The sequence below is a fragment of the Sorex araneus genome, chromosome 6, assembly GCF_027595985.1.
Source record: "Sorex araneus isolate mSorAra2 chromosome 6, mSorAra2.pri, whole genome shotgun sequence".
Taxonomy (NCBI): domain Eukaryota; kingdom Metazoa; phylum Chordata; class Mammalia; order Eulipotyphla; family Soricidae; genus Sorex; species Sorex araneus.
This window is the reverse complement of record NC_073307.1, coordinates 108,866,678-108,884,210: the sequence shown is the minus strand read 5'-3', so window position 1 is coordinate 108,884,210 and position 17,533 is coordinate 108,866,678. Positions and strand designations below refer to the sequence as shown.

Below are 17,533 nucleotides of genomic sequence, written 5' to 3'. Positions count from 1 at the left end.
CTGTTTTGGCCAAGTCCACTCTGTGTAGGTCTTTATGAATGTTAAAGGACTCATTTAGTGTTTCTCTGGCTCCCTAACATCACCAGTTGCAACTGGTGATGGCCTTCAACAGCTGCATCCAAATAATGGTAGTACTTGAAAAAAGAAATAGGCAGAAGGGCTACAGGAAAACTACTGCGACCTTATTCCAGAAAAGGGAAAAAAAGGGGAAAAAACATCCTACTTAGAGATAACAACGTTTAGGTACCAGTCCTTATCATCTGGGCACCAACATGCCTACTTTGGCACTCACCCCATATTCCTTAATCTTGGCCTCATGATTAACCCAGAGAGATAATATAGCAGTGAAGGGTGTGGGGAATTGAATCCAGGTCGGCTTGTATGCAATCAATCCTGGTTTGATCTCCCTTGAGCCCTGACTGGAGTGAACCCTGAGCATAGAGACAAGTATAAGCCCTGAGCACTGCCAGATGAGCCCACACCACACCATCTCCCCTGGAGGAAAATAGACTAACCCAGCCAAACACTGCACACTGCTTCTCCCCATGCAGGTTTCCCAGGCCCCACCACTCCGTGCTGCGTCCCCACCAAACCCATAGGTCAATCTCAACTAATTATTTCTCAATAGACATTAATTCCTAATTTGTCTTCTAGGTGCTCAAACCCAGCATTGGTTGAAGCCAAACCCTGATCAAGTTGTTTAAAAATCCACCCAATTTTCTCTGTCATCTTGCAAATAAATGACTCACTTCTAGTGTTTCAGTAACTCACTCAATTTCCCTCCTTCCTTAGGATTAGCGTGAGCAGCTTGGGAGCTGCCATCCAAAATTCCCTGCATCTCTGAGGTATCAGTGGAACAGAGTCCACTCTTTCTTTGGTCTTTTTACTGAGAACATAACATTTTTCTTGTTTTGTTTTTATTTTTGGCCACACCTGGCAATACTAAGGGCTTATTCCTGGCTCTGCACTCAGAAATTACTCCTGGCAGTGCTCGGGGAACCATATGGGTTGCTAAGGATCAAACCCATGTTGGCTGCATGCAATGTAAGTGCCCTACTGGCTGAACTATCTCTCTGGCCCTGAACATAACGTTGTTAGGTCCAGGTGAGAGATATAGGACAATGGGTAGGACTCTTGCCTCTTATGCAACTGATTTATGCAGTCTTAATTAAACTCTTACGCAGTTTTAATTCTAAGCACTGCATTTAGTCTTCCAAGCCTCATCAGGAGTGGTCCTTAAGCACAGCCAAGTATAAACTGCAAACAAAAATAAGTACATTTAATTTTTTTTAATCTATTGCTATCATCATTGTCATTGTTTGGGGTTTGCCCTTCCTGAAGTCATTGATACAAGTGGCACTTTTATCTGTCCTTTTTAGTTTTTGTATAAGCCCCTTTGAAAACTGGTTTTTCTCCACATACCTTTGAGCATTTTCTTTCTTTTCTGTTATTTGTGAAATTGCTATAGTTGGATCTATATTATTTCTTTTTTTTCCTTTGTTTTTTTGTGGGGCCCACATCCAACGATGCTCAGAGGTAAGTTACTCCTGGCTCTGCTTTCAGGAATTATTCCTGGCAGTGCTTGGGGGACCATATAGGGTGTGGGGGGGATTGAATCCAGGTCGGCTACATGCCAGGCAAGTACCCTACCCACTGTACTATCACTCCAACCCCATGAAGCTATATCACTTTCTATGTAGCTCAATACTCTTGAGAGGGAAGTAGAAACAAAAACACATTTTCTAATACTTCACTATGGATTCTTAGGAGCTAGTCACATGCCTGCTCTTTCTGCTGCTTCCTTCGGTTACCACAGGCAGCCTGGGGATCTGTAGCAAGAGCACATTCATTTCCCTTCTCTACTCAGTCGGAGCAGAGGGTGTGACCCCAAACTTCTGGGACATTCTCCTTTAATTCTCTTCCCCATGTGTTATTCTCCAACATGTCAATCCTTAAGTTTGGCATTTCAGCTGCCTCTTCTGGTTCTTTCTGTTCAGAGCTAATCCATCTCCTCTCTTGTTGCTTCTGTTTTTGTTTTCTGGGCTATACCTGGCCATGCACAGGGCCCGTGTTGAGCCCAGGCCTCCAGGCTGCAAAGCACGTTCGCTGCAACTGCTGAGCTATTCCCCAAGTTCTTGTGTTTTCTCCTTATCTTCCCCCTGATTTGGGGCCATACCTGATGGTGCTTCGGGCTTATTCTGACTGTGCTCAGGAATCACTCCTAGAAGTGCTCAGGGGACCATATGCAGTGCTGAAAGGTAAACCCAGGATCGGTTGTGTGCAAAGCAAGCATTTTAACCCTCCTGTAGTTAACCCTTCTCCATGTCTTTTCTTTTTTTTTGGGGGGGGGCACACCCGGCAATGCACAGGGGTTACTCCTGGCTCTGCACTCAGGAATTACTCCTGGTGGTGCTCAGGGAACCATATGGGATGCTGGGAATCTAACCCGAGTTGGTCATGTGCAGGGCAAACACCCTACCTGCTACACTATCGCTCCAGCCCCCACTCTCCATGTCTTTTTTGTTCCCTTTGTTTCTGGTGTTGGGTCATCTGCTGAAGCTCAGGGGTCACTCCTGGCTCTGTGTTCAGAAATTATGCCTGGCATTTCTCAGGGGCTTTATGAGGTGCCACACGTTGAATCTTGGTTGGCTGTGTGCAAGGCAAGTGCTGTACAAAGCAGTGCTATGCCTGCTGTGCTATTCTCCAGCTCCCCGTGTCTTTATTTAACAGACTGGTTCTCTCTTTTAGAAAAGACTTTTTAAAGAAGCAACACAGGAATAATAGTGTAGGGATTGGCACTTGGTGATAGTGCTGAAAGTACAGTTGCTGGGTACAGTAAAAACATAAACATCAACACTATTTTAGCCGTCTTACCTTGATAATTTAAAAATACACATCTTACAATTTTGAAAATAAAGTGCAATGATGGAAGACCAAAAACAGAAAATAAAATAAGAGCTGTGTTCAATTTTGGAGTTCCACATTTTGAAACCTAGGAGGCATTTAGCAGGTTCCACTTGCCATTCTGTGTTGTAATATTGACTGGTTTGTTTGCTGTTCTTGCATCATCAACCATCGAAGGTTCTTTATGGTTCTTTTCTCTGAGATGCCACTGGGTCCCTCCCATAATCATGGGAGTCTTTTCATCCCATCCTGGCTGAAGTTCATCCCACTGAACTTCTTTTACACAATTTTATGAACTAAGTTCGCAATTTTCTTCCCCACAATTTTCATGACCTTCTTATTTTAAGACTATTCTAGCATGCTTATATATTTCTGGTGAGAATACTACCTCTGCTTTTTATGGGACAATTTGGAAATATGTCAAAATCTGAACCCATCAATTCAACTTCAATATCCTCACACATATATAAAAGAAACGCACAGCAGCTTCCTTTGTAATAGTAAATGCTTGTGGAAAATGTCTACCAGAAGGGAACAGGTTACTTAAATAAAGTAAAATAATATAGTAGGATAATATGCAAACTTACATGTAGATGGAGTTTTAAAAATAACAGTAGTTGGGGATCCAGAGACACATATAGCAGATAAGGTGCATGCTATGCACATGGCTGACCTGGGTTTGGTTCCTGATACCTTATATGGAAACGCAAGCACCACCAGGAGTGATCCCTGAACATAGGACCAGAACTAAGTCTTGCGACACTGACAGATATACTCTAAAAATCATTAATTAATACAATTTTTAAAAATTAAGATGTTCAGGACTGGAGAGATAGCACAGCGGGTAGGGCTTTGCCTTGCACGCAGCTGACCGGGCTTTGATTCCTCCATCCCTCTCGGAGAGCCCAGCAAACTACCAAGAGTATCCTGCCTGCATGACAGAGCCTGGCAAGTTACCTGTGGTGTATTTGATATGCCAAAAACAGTAACAACAAATCTCACAATGGAGACGTTACTGGTGCCCACTCGAGCAAATCAATGAACAACGGGGTGACAGTGCTATAATGTCGGGTTTTTTTTCTTTTTGGGTCACACCCAGAGATGCACAGGGGTTACTCCTGGCTCATGCACTCAGGAATCACTCCCAGCGGTGCTTGGGGGACCATATGGGATGCTGAGAATCAAACCTGGGTTGGCTGCGTGCAAGGCAGATGCCCTACCCACTGTGCTATTGCTCCAGCCCCTAAAATGTTGTTAAATGAAACTCCAAGGGCTGGAGTGATAGTATCGCAAGGAGAATATTTGCCTTGCATGTGCAGACCCTGTTTCAATCTCCCAATTCCACCGTGCTGAAGCTCCAGCTCAGAAATCAGAACCTTACCCCTCGGAGGTTCTACCCACACAGGAGTCAAGTGACAACTACCACTGGCACTATTAAGAAAAACTATTTTCTCTCTGGAGACCTTAAATATACTTCTGGCTTTAAGCTTATGTTTATCCCTGATCAACTGGACCAACTTTACCTTTCTAGCACAGGCTGGATCTAGGAGCTAGATCCTCACCACCACCACCCTCACTCCGCCCCTTTTAATTTTTAGTGAGGGTGAGGGGACCCGCAGGCCAATCCCCAAATACTCATCCATTGCATCTGGTACTGTGCAGCTCAGAACTGGGGTGCTGGAGTCGACCAGGGTCACGCCACCTTTTTATAGGCTGCAAGTCCCACAAATAGATCCATCTTCCGGGCTTAGGGAACCCAGAGTTCTTTCTCCAAGAAAAGCTCTGAGGAACATTTCTTTTGAAACATTCACCAGAGAAAATTTTCCTTAGCCTCTGGATCTCAGTTTTTTTTTTTAATGGTTCCCTCCTCTTAATTTTAGAGTTTGCTCCCCATTTTTTACTGTTTACTCTCCATCTGTCAGTCATTCTTCAGCAGCCCTGCTTCTCAGGACTGCACTCAAGGGATAAAACCTTGCATCTCCTGGAATGACCAAGAGCTGTGGTGAATGGGAAAGTGATGAGGAGGATGGATCTTGGTCCACGTGACCTTGGGCTGCCAATGCAAGGCTGCCTCTTGATGAATTAGGAACCCGGACCTGATGCTCAGGCTCTATAGAGAGGCTCCTGAAGGCAGGACCATGACACAGTGGAACACTGATTGGTGCAGGAACACGAAGAATCAGACAAAGGGCTCAAAGAGTTGCCGCACACACACCTGGCATGCGCCGGGCCCTGGGCTTGATCCCAGCACCATCGAGCCTCAGAGCGAGAGCAGTGTAATTCAAGCGGCCTCCAACACCACTGAGGAGGCTTCAAAACCAAACCAAACCAGAACAGAAAAACTGAACGGGGCACAGAAAGACAGTGCAGGGATTAAGGCCATGACTTTAGTTCGATCTCTAGTACTCCATTACTAGGAGTGACCCCTGAGCACAGAGCCAGGAGATGGCCACTGCTGGACGTGGCTCCACACCAAACCAAATAAACAATACTTAAAAGCCTAAATAGAATTCTGCAATACTTTCATTAATGATGTTTTCTTGTTTTCATTCGAACTGAAAGCAGAATTTGAGAATAAAGCCTGAACTGCATGGAACCATCTTACCTGCCTTTTCCAAACCGCAAGCCCTTGGACCAAATAAATCCACTGGAACAGCTATGGGGCAAGAGAGTGCCAACATTCTCTTTTCTCAGGCAACCTCTGGTGACCTTAGCTCACTCAGAATAAACCTCTCCATGCACATGACATTGGCTCAGACTAAGCATCTTCTGCAGCCCCATGCATGGCTTTAAAAGCCTCTGGTACTCCAGACAGTTACAAACAGTTGTGGAGATTTGGGCAGATCAGCCACAATTATCTTCAATTACAAGAATGAAAAATTTGTTTCAAATCATGTGACTAATTATCACAGCGTGAACAGCTTAAATCTTCCCTCCACGTGGAAACCTAATATTTGTACTAGCAACTGGGAGAGGCTGTTATCTGGTGGGACTGAAGTCAAAAGCTCAGGGTCTCTGTTGTCTCATAGGTGAATAATAGCTTACTGGAAAACAAAAATAAGCACAGATTGAAAAGTAGTATTTCAGATAGAAAGAAATGGAGCAAAGAGTCAAAGGACTGTCTTACTCTCCTAGCCCAGAAATGAGAGCTCTCCCTCCTCCCTTCCTGAGAAAGGAACCGAGTGCTACAACTTGATAAAAACGGCACAGTTGCTAGACCAGACCCCTCCCTTTCCCCCACCCAATGCAAGGATGGGGGTGGGCGGGAGGGGCAGGGAGGGGGGTTGCTCCCTACAGTGATTGTGGGTCAGAGCCAGGCATGTGACTCAGATCGGTTCCAGGAGATACAGTAAGAGACAGAAAGAGAATCTCTGTCTTTGCAGAAATTGCTAGTCTGGTAGGATCTAGAGCCGTTGATGGTCATCTTTGTTACCACGTGGGGCAGGCCGTCCTATGAATAAAGCTAAAGCAGAACCAAGTGACTCAGCAAGGCTAAATTCTAAGGATAGTTTGAGATCTGCAAAATACAAGCCCTACTTGGATGGTATGACACAGGACTTTTTTGTTTATTATTTTTTGTTTGTTTTTTGTCACACCAGGTGATGTTCAGAGACTTCTGGCTCTGTGCTCAGGGGCCACTCCTGATAGTGTTTGGAGAGGCAAGTCCTGTGCCAGGATTCGAACCATGGCACAGCTGTTGCTGCATGCTAGGCAAGGACTTTAACCTTTGTATTGTCTCAACAGCTCTAATACTAAAGTTCTTAAATCCTGGAGTCTACAAGTTCTGTGATTCAATAACCCTCCATCGTTAAATATATATATAAATATATATATACATATATATATTTTGCCTTTGAGTCTCTCCCTTTAAGCCTTCCACAGTTTCTTTAAATCCTGCCTTCTGGGCTGGAGAGATAGAACAGCAGGTAAGGTCCCCTGAACCCCTATTGAACCCCAATAGGAGTAAGCCCAGAGTACAACTAAGTGTGACCCGAAACACTGCCCTCAACATTTTTTTAAAAAAAGAAAGTCTTGCACAGTAACAAAAACAATAAAACAATTAAGAATTCCACCCTAAAGCCCTAATGTGTGTGCATGGAATTACATGTCTTGAAACCTGGGTAAAGTGTCTCTTAATTTTAAAACTTAATTCCTTTGCTCTGAGCATTTAAGAGGCAGACTGTATTCAATTGATACTCAAATAATGTTTCAGCCTGTATGACCTTTGCAGTATGCAAATTATGCATCTACGTTTATATTTTCATTTTCAGTATGTTTAACATCATCAGTAAATGACTGATAGACACTAGTTACTAGTATGTGTCTGGCACTATGCTAAAAACTGCATGTACATTATCTCATTATTTTCTCAGAACAACCCAGGGAATAGGATGTAGAATTTATTGAATTTATTGAAGACGGAACAATGGTTTGGGAGGTTTAATTACTTGCCCAAAAAAATCACAAAGCTACTGAGCAGCTGAGCTTGGACCACAGTCAGGAAATGTGATTCACGAGCTTGTGCATTCTCAATCATTAGAAAATTCTGTCCTCGGCTTCATGGAGGTATCTTCTTTTGGCAACTACCCTTCTTACTAACGAGCCTGTTTTCAAAAACAACTCAAGGAGTACTCCTCAGTTGTCTTGACCACCAGTATTTATCCAGCAAACAAGCAAACAAAGAGATAACAGGTCTCAATGCACAATAACATCAGTACTTAATAGACAACCATTTTTAGATTTGGGAGATGCTAAATGGAGAACAAGATGACAAGTCAAATAAACTTACAGAATGCTAGGGATGTAAACTGCAGGATTTTATTTGGGTTTCACCACATAGTTACTCCTTTTACAGATAAAGAAACCAAGATTCACATAGCTCAAGTGGCTAAGTTAAAGTTCATACATTATGAAGCGGTTAGAGAAATAATGGCATCCAGTCTACCCAAAACCTATCTCTCCACATCTTACATCATTGCCTGTATGTAGGTAGCAGCACAGAAAAAAATGGTTATCTAACGTTGAAACAGGCTATCCTCTCTCAGATGAAGGAGCTCTGAGCCTAAGTTCCTCTAAACATTCATCCCAATAAAGGAGTCAACTCAACAGCATATGCATCTTAGGAGAAACATAGGAAAATATTCCCTAAGCAAAGTTTTGCACATGGGCTCACCCCATCACACATCAGGATTAAACAATAAAGATGACAATCTAAGGATTACCCCCTTTAGTTAATAGATGCACATCCAAGAATATATTCATTCTCTTTGCTGATAGAGATGATGGTAGTCTCCTGGGAAGCTGACCTCATCCCAGTACAAGGTCATTATCTTGGCTTTCACAGAAGGCTTGTGTTCTTCCATGTTTTGTCTGATCCTTCTAGCCACCCCCCACAACTATCTCCCCTTTCAATCCTTGTCAGCAGACTGAGGGAGGAGAAAGCCATAGAGCCAAAACTGGGTGGTTTGGGCACTGCTGAAATATGCAGCCACAGCAAAACCTGATAACATAGTATTAACAGATCATTCCATCTTTAGTGCCTAGATGTTTCTGGTGCCAGAGTCTGCCAAGGCTTGAGGTTGAGCAGATGGCCTAAATCCACATTAAGATAGCTTCCCTTCCCCTGTTCTGAGTTTGGATTATCTGGGTCCCCTGGAACTTGGCGTAGCACATTCACTTACCTCTGCTTTTCTCTGTTTCTCTTCCTGCTCTTTTTGCTCCTTCTCCATGCCGACCAACTTGAGCTTCAGTTCAGACACTTCAGTCATCAGATCTAGCTTCTGGGTCTCGAGTGATGTGCGACTTAGCAGCTCCTGAGAACAAAGACAGATTTTAAAATCACAAACCTCCACAGCAACAAGGATAACTCTAGCTCTACCCATGGCACATGAGGCAATCTCCACGTTTTGTGTTAAACAGTGCAAAGTTGAATCAGTCGCATGAGCCACAGGTCTCTTGGAGAGAGGTCTCAGCTCAGACTGAGTCATTTGGGGAGAATACAGCCCCTGCCAAAACCCACTGTGTTCTGAAAGACAATGTGAGCTACAGTTCACAAAAACAAAGCAGGGTTGACCCACAAAAACCATTATTCATTACTTCCAAGTAGAGAAAAATGAATGGATACTCTCAAATTAAATCTTCTCTACTTTTAAGGCAAAACACCAGGTCCTAAGACTAAAACAAATATTCTATTAACATATATATTTTTTTAAACCAAGATTTCTGTGTCACTTCCTGAGTAGCACAGTAGCACTGTTGTCCCGTTGTTCATCGATTTGCTCGAGCGGGCACCAGTAACGTCTCCATCATGAGACTTGTTACTGTTTTTGACATTTTGAATACGCCACGGAGTAAAATCAGTATTTAGCCCCTATCTTCAACACATCACAAGACCTAGAAGAATGAGCCTAGAAGGGGGCCAGGAAATAAAGTCTTCAGTGAGTATTTGTTGGATCATTATATTAGAATCTTTTATGTAAGGTGGATTTTTCTTAGATGGTACAAAATAACAATAAGGGATGTAGGTAATAAGACTGATTTTTTCCTATATAAATGAGAACAGAGCAAGGAAATAGTTCTATTATCAACAGAGCAATTATAGATAACCTACCATTCATATCTAAACTTAATAAGGAAGCATAATTAAACAAAAACAAAGGTGATACACAAAATGCCTGTTCAGAAGTACTAGGAACTACTAGAAATTATGAAAGATCTTGGTAATAGGGGGACCACCAAGAACATTTCCCAATTTCTCAAAGTTTAGAGGAGGTAACACATTTTTTCAAGGAAATATTCCCTGAGGCCCCAAATCCAGGTACATGATAGAAAAGAGGAATATAACATGGCAACTAGGAGAACTATGGGTCAAAATAGCAGGTGGAAAGACATAATAATCTGCTATGTGCTGAATATTTTGCATTGTCATGGGCGCCTCAATCCCCTAGTACAAGGCTGGTCATCTCAACATTTTGAATGATTAGCTGCACTAATGAAGAGCTGGACAGATTCTGAACTATCTTTAGCCATAAAACAAACCACATAATACACAATGCAGACAATTCACCTTGGTGTGAATGTGTGTGTCTGTATACACACACATACATATATGTACATATACACATATGTATACATATATATACATACGTGTGTGTGTGTGTGTGTGGTTCCCTAGGCCACCATAGACCTTTAGTACCTTAGAAAGTCAAGCTAGCAACTGCCCACCCGTCTATATGAAGGAATGGTTATCTATAAGCCAAACAGTTCAGCAAAATAAACACTGAGTGGAGGAGCCAGCTCTACCTGAGCCATCAGATTAGAAGCTGGATTACAGGACCGAGGACACAGCACTGCTGTGAGAGAACTCTGGGCTTCCTGGTCATGAGGAACGAGGTGTGTCAGTGTGTCCATGTAAGGGGGAAGAGCAGAGATTGATCAGGTATCTCCTCTGTGTCAGGCACAGCTGGAAACTTTACAAACATCCTCTCCATAATTCCTCCCAGTTAAATAAATACTATTATCCTGATATGACAGATGAGGAAACAGCCCAGAGACTATCCTCTATTAGCCAAGGGTATTTGCCAATCAACAGCAGTTATTTTTTAAACCAAGGTCTGTTTGACTTCAAAATTCATTTTTATCTCATGTATAAATATTCTTTCCCAAGCAGAAGAAGTCCAAGAATATTAGGGGGCAGATGGGGCGGAAGTGCGTGGGTAGAGTACATACTGGGACAGAAAAAAAAATCAACATTTACTACACTTAGGAAAAAGTCACTCAAGATTTTCTTGAGTTAGGGCCAGAAAGAAAAAGGATTAAGGAGCTTGCCTTGCACATAGCTGACCCTGTTCCCATCCCAGGCATTGTATATGGTACCCCAAATACTGTGAGGAGTAAGCCCTGAGCACAGAGCCAGGAGTAAGACCTGGGCTCTACCAGGTGTGGTCCAAAACACACAAAGAGAGAGAGAGAGAGAGAGAGAGAGAGAGAGAGAGAGAGAGAGAGAGAGAGAGAGAGAGAGAGAGAGAGAGAGAGAGAGAGAGAGAGAGAGAGAGAGAGAGAGAGAGAGAGAGAGAGAGAGAGAGAGAGAGAGCACATGTACTCTCTACTAGGACCTGGTACTAAGGTTGTACAGTCCATAAAAGACCATAAAGAGCTTTTCTTTGGGTGAATATTTAGGTGTACATTTCCTGAGAGTCTTTAAAATCTCTATCTTTCCTTATTCCTCCTCTTTTTCTGCTTTTATCCCCTGTTCCAAGGATATGTCTTCACCCTTTCAATCACCTTCTTTGTTCCCAAAACTGATGTGAAGCAGTTTTTTTATTTTTTAATGTTTTTGGTTTGGGGGCCAGACCTGGTGATGCTCAGATTAACTCCTGACTCTGCACCGCTGCACTCAGGAATTACTTCTGAAGGTGCTTAGGGGACAATTTGGGATGCAGGGGACTGAACTTAGGTTTGGCCATGTGCAAGGCAAGATAGTACCTGCTATACTATCTCTCCAAGCCCTTGCTTTTTTAAGACATTCTAATTAGAAAGCAAATCATATCCCACAAATGAGTGCGAACATTCTATGTTTGTCCCTCTCTTTCTGCATCTTTCATTCAGCATGATCATCTCCATGTCCATCCATATATAAGCAAAATTTCATGACTTCCCTTTTTCCTAACAGAAACATACACTGGCAAAAAGGCGGGTGTTGGGACACTGCATGACTGAAACCAAATTATGAACAAGTTTGTAACTGTATCTCACAGTAATTCAATTAAAATTTTGTTTTTAAATCACAGGGGCCAAGAATGTAGCTCAGTGATAGAGTGCATTCCTCACATGTGTGCAAGCCAAGGTTCATTCCCTGGCACCACACATACACAAAAATAACAATCAGTCATAAAAAATTGAGACAGTTTAGAAGTTGAAACTTGTGTTATCATTAGCATGAAAGCCAGGCCATAAAGTTCTGTACACAGCTAAGACAGGCGAGAATGTGTACTTGAGTCTCCTAACCATCAATGCGAAGGGGGAAAGTAGCAATTCTTTACCTGGGCTTAGGAGATGATAACAATGCTTTGGAGCACTGGATACTGAGAAAATATTCTCCTGTGCGACTTTAAGCATTTATTCAACAAATGGTTCTAAATATCTACCAGGTGCCAAGGCAAACAATATGACAGTTAAAAAACACAAATCCTGAGTAGGTGAATATGCCAATACTCCTGCAGTTTGTCTACTCACTAAGATTTAAGGTACTGCTGCTTTTAATGGGAGTCACAAAAGCCTCAGAAAATCTCTCTTTTGAAGCCAAGAGTCTACTCCCTTCATTGCCAAAATTGTGCTATTTTAGTTGCCAGATTGTAATTGGTCACACCTATGTTCCAGATGATGAGGATAATATTCAAATTGGTCACAGTAAAATTCCAATAGCCATTCCAATTGGCTATGCCAGTGTTCTTCCGATTGGTCACACTAACAGTCCAAGTGGGCATTCCAACTGTGTACATAAGTTTTCATTGGAAACCTGAGCCCGCTTAACTTTTGCCTAGGTCACTGTTAACAACTTTCTCGCTCTTAGCTTATCTCTTAACTCGTGCCTACACCTTGCATCAGATCACCCCTCACCTACACTATTAAAAAAAGCACTGTCTAAGACCCTGAACTTAAAAACATCCTTCAAGAAGCTTTTATCACAGTCCCACTCCACTGCCCCCTCCCTGGACCCGGCACATCCCTAGCTATGAAGCTGTAAACTCACGCATCTTGATAAGGAATCAACCACCTTACTTTTTCAATTGCCTACACAAGCCTGGCTTCTGCATGACAGGACACATCCTTCCCAATCAAGCTGAGAGGAGACCACTCTTGCGTCCAACAATTTAATTTACGAAACATCTTTCTCTCAGCGTAAGGGCCATGTCCAGGCCCTTCTTTTGTCCCCAGGGGCAGTCTGTGTCTGCCCTCCTCTTCCAACACATATCATTCAGTGAGAGCGAATTCTACCTACTTTGGGCGCATTCTGTTGTCTCCTCAGTAGCCTCAACATCTTTGTCAACCCATCTGCCATTCAGTTTCCACTCAGGCTTCAAGTTTCTTGACCTCAGGGGCCAACAGGCTTAGCTTCCACCAGCTTTCAGTTTCTCAGCAGCCTGCAAACAACCTGGCTGCCATTTTTATCCATAACGCATTTGCTCTGGAGATTCTGAGATCTTCGGAGCCACAACCCTCTGATCTTTCGGCTGTCTCATTTACTCTTTCAAATGATCTCTAATTTCTTCTTTTCTGCCCACTGGTTACTTAATAACTCCCTATTTTCTTAGTTTATCAACTTCCTTTAAGCAATGTTTGCCTTCTTATCAACTCTATACTTTAAAGTTAGTCATTTCAATTGTACCGTATCTGAAGCAGAAAATTCCTTATCCAACTCATCCCAGCCCCTCAAGCTGAATGCATGGACTTTACCACAGCCTAGTCCACATCAAATGCTAGTCCTCTGTCTATGTCCCCATTCCATATGGCTTGAAAATTACTGCTAAAAGCCATTTAATGATGCCCATTGCTTTTCATACATTTTTTTTTGCTATCTTATTGCTGTCACTCTCCCAGTACTGCTAGAAAAAAAATTGTGACTCCTGTCTCGCTGATTCCTTTCCCAAGACTCAGATCTCTTCTAATCTCCTCAAGCCCTAAGCCCCACCTTGCTTCCTTATTCTCCTCAAATAATCTCTCTGCATAGTTACTCAGTATCATCTTGTCATTTATTGAACTTATATCCTATTTCAAAGTTTCCCAGAATCATCTCTTACTCATATCTTTTAAATCCCTATTTGAAAGAAAGCAAACCCATCCCTTCTTTGCAAGATGAGTCTGAGACAAGTGCATAAGCATCTCCTTGTCCAGATTGTTTCATCTTAAAGAACCCATTTCCCGTTTCTGGGTCCATTAAAAAACACAGTTCATGGACACAGGCTTCCAGAATTTGCTTCAGGGTTGCCTCCTCTAACTTACCTACCTGGTGCTACCCATTTCTGCCTCTAGACTCTCCCGCCATCCTCACACTGCTTGATGAACCTTCAGGTTAAACCCACGTTAACGAGTAACCTGGACTTTATTTTTCCTACATTCTGGTTCCACTTCTCCTGCTAGTTCCTAACTCAGACCAGTGCCTAACCAGATAGTCCTGGGTTTTCTCTCACCTCTGGGCTGCCTTTAACAAAGTTCCCACTAAGAACTGTGCACTAAGGGTAGGACAACTAATCACCATCTGAAAGACATTTATTCTCTCCCTTGCTATCAGTTCCCATCCCTCCAATTATAAACATGATCAAATTCTGACATTCAAAGTCTTTTGGTCTTGCTTCACTTCATGCTACTACCTTCAATTCCCAAGTGTGGGTGCTGTGAGTGAACCCTTTCTCTTTATGCCCTCCAGTTCCCCTTTACAGAAAAGCTCTAGAAAAATTAACCTTCCTCCTTCCTATCATTTCCTCTACAACATGTCTGCATGCCTGAGACCTGACTTCCTCCTCTCATACAGGGTACATAAACAATTCTGGTTCTAAGAACCAAAGTCCACACTTTCTAGTACACCTGACAGCTTCTGAGGGTTCTCCAATTCACCTTTTATAGAGTCAGCAGTGTAAGCTAGTACTTGACACCCCATTCTCCCTTTGTTTTTTGCCTAATCTCTTTCTCTTCTCCAGCTCCTTCACTGGTGTTTCATTCTATCCCTTAAGAAAGAATTTTGGGACACCTTGCTCTAGTTGTGTACCAAAGCTAGGCTGAGAGCTGCAGAGCGGATCCTATAATAAATCATTTGCAACTGTGCATCTACCATCATATGTGGGGAGGACGAGGTATGGGGAGAGACAGAAGCAGGAGGAAAGGGGCAAAGGGTGCATAAGCAGTCCTGGCTTTCGCTCTCCCAATTGTTTCAAGGTTGCCTGTATAAATGAGAGCGGAATGAGGAGGGGATGGTAAAGGAGGTCGGGCCAGCGGTTTGTTTTTTCAACAGGAAGGACCACGAAACTGGGTTACAGTGGTTTGTTTACCAGGAAGGACCATGAAACTGGGTTAATGAAACTTGAGGCAAAAAAACAGTGGGGGAAAAAAATGATCACCCATCTCTCTCATTTAGCCATAACCATTAACCTCTCCCAAAAGGACAACTGCATCTTTCTTGGAGATGAAAAACCAAGCTTGCCTCTCAGAAAAACCCGTCATTTCCTTTTCCCAGAGCTCAGTTTCTGACTAAAGTTGATAAAAAGGAATTTGCCTTTCAACTTACTTTCTCCTAAAAGGACCACATCTTGAAGCAATTAGCCCATGTTTAAGTGTGGAATATGACCCAGGGAGGGACTGACCAATGGCTGAGGGCTGGAGTCAGACGGGCAATCTGAAACCAGAAAGAAAGAATGGGCCATGGAAAAGCATGAAAGGAAAAATGTGTCCCTTTGCCCTTGGAAGCCATAGGCCCAGGCCTCTTTCACACCAACATTGTGCAGAGCCAGGCGTCTGGAGCCCAGACGCGTCCCTGCTAAGTCAGCCACATCTCGGAACCTCAGTCCCCTTTTCTATCAAGAGGGGGCAAGTGCCTACACTCCGTGGCCTGGAAATCCAACATCAAACAAGACAACCTTGAAAGAAGCAGTTATTTCTGCCTCCTGAGTTTCCCAGAGGAAGTTTTAGGGAATGATTGCCAAATCCCTATTTTCCTCACTCCTGACCCGAGGGTCATGCCTCGTCAGACAGTCGTGTGCTTCCCCAGACTCACACAACAATCTGGTTAGTATTCTTTCTGGGAGAACAGCCTTTTTTCAAGGTGCTCTTAAGAGATTATCAGCAGGCGCTGACTGGCTTGGTTACCTTCGCACACCTGGCACAGTTTCCCCACCAAACTCCAGAACTTCAGGGTCGGAAATCGGTCAGTTCCGAGTCCTCTGTTCAGTATTTTGACTTCTGTTGACCACTTGCATGCTATTCCAGTTTTGTTGAGGTACCAGGATTTATGGACTGGAGCGATAGCACAGAGGGTAGGACATTTGCCTTGCATGCAGCCGACCCAGGTTCGAGTCCTCCATCCCTCTCAGAGAGCCTGGCAAGCTACCCAGTGTATCCCACCCATACGGCAGAGCCTGGCAAGCTCCCCATGGCGTATTTGATATGACAAAAACAGTAACAACAAGTCTCACGAGCAAATCGATGAACAACGGGATGACAGTGCTACCAGGATTTATAATACTATAATTACACTTTTCATGGACACATCATTCCAATACCACACACAAGAAAGCCCATTTCCCTCCACCAGTGTCCTTAGGACCCCTCCCTCTGGCCCCCATAGCTCAGTTCTGCAGACGAAATGTTCAGTTCTTTTTCCATTTCTTGTTCCCTTACTATGTTTCTTTTTTAACCTCATATTAAGTATAGCTCTCTCTTATTATGAAAATGCTAACACCTACAGATAAATGGGTGAATAAAGCTAATCTAGAATTACACAAAATTGTGAATCAATGATAAGTCAATACTGTAAAATTTTTTAAAAACCTCTATCTTCAGATAGGTATATAAACTTTTAAAACTAACATGATGAATTATCCTGGGCATAGCTTAGTTTTAGGAAGACTGAAATAAGTAACTTAGCTTAGAAAGCTGGAAATAAAGGCCACATGCTCATCCTCATCCTCTGCAAATGAAAGTACAGGTTCAATGACTTTCCCAGACCCACACTAAGTGTGAAAGCCACTGAAAACTGTAGCCACGGACTCCAAATCCTTTCAATGTGTTGCTTTCCATATCCCACTTAAAAAGCCGCCAAAACACTGCAATTGCTTAATGCCTCTGGGTCAGGTGGGAGGGAAGAAAGAGACTCTGGTGTCCTTGAGGTTTCTCCAAAGCTGGCTGTACCCTCAAAAGGAGATTCACATCCTTTCCTGCTTGCCGCTCAGCTGCCCAGCCCTGTCCAACCTCATCTAGGGCACTGAATTTGGTTTCTGCTTGTGACACGGAGTGCATATGCAAATGGCTGGAAAATGCTCCACTTACCAGCCAGCTCTGTATAAAACCTGTTATTCAGTGAGCAGCACCAGTTTTTGCCCTGGAACTATCACCCACAGGAGGGGGCCAGGGAGGCAAGGGCAGAGAGGCTTGCAGTGGAAGAACCTACCAAACCCCAGAGAACTCAGTTCAATGCATAAGCCACCGGGAATCTCAAACACATCTGGGATCATGGGAAACTGTTGCTGTGACATTGATTTTTGCTGCCAGCCTGGTCTGAACTAGTCACAACAAAGAGGTTGCCATTGCACCCCTATCTTCCTGGGGTGCTCTCTGAGGCCTGAGGAACAGAAAGTTCCATGTGCAGCTCTCAGAGACACAGCTGCGAAATGCCGTGACCCACTGCAAAACAAGAATAAGAGCCCATATCCAGGCACAGGTGCTCCTGGACCAGCAACAACCGAGTCTGGCTGTGATCCCTGGAAGACTCACCTGTGCATTTCTTGAGAAATGTGGCTTCCGGAGGAAGAAAGTCCTCCAGAGAATCTAAGCAAACTCAAGGAATCTGAGACTGTATCTGAGTCGCCGCTTCCAAGGATAGTCCTAAAGAAGTTTGAATCAGCCCCTTCCCATCCTGCTC

At 43.3% G+C, this 17,533-nt stretch overlaps 1 protein-coding gene across 4 annotated transcripts in view; it reads right to left on the bottom strand.

Annotated features, from left to right (window-relative positions):
* The window catches only part of PPFIBP2 (PPFIA binding protein 2), a 169,750-nt gene that overhangs the window by 42,367 nt on the left and 109,850 nt on the right, over nucleotides 1-17,533 (bottom strand). For all 4 annotated transcript variants that reach the window (XM_055143370.1, XM_055143371.1, XM_055143372.1 and 1 more), the window contains one exon: nucleotides 8,586-8,717. In XM_055143370.1, coding sequence (XP_054999345.1) covers nucleotides 8,586-8,717 — 132 coding nt within the window. The remainder of the gene's footprint in view (nucleotides 1-8,585; nucleotides 8,718-17,533) is intronic.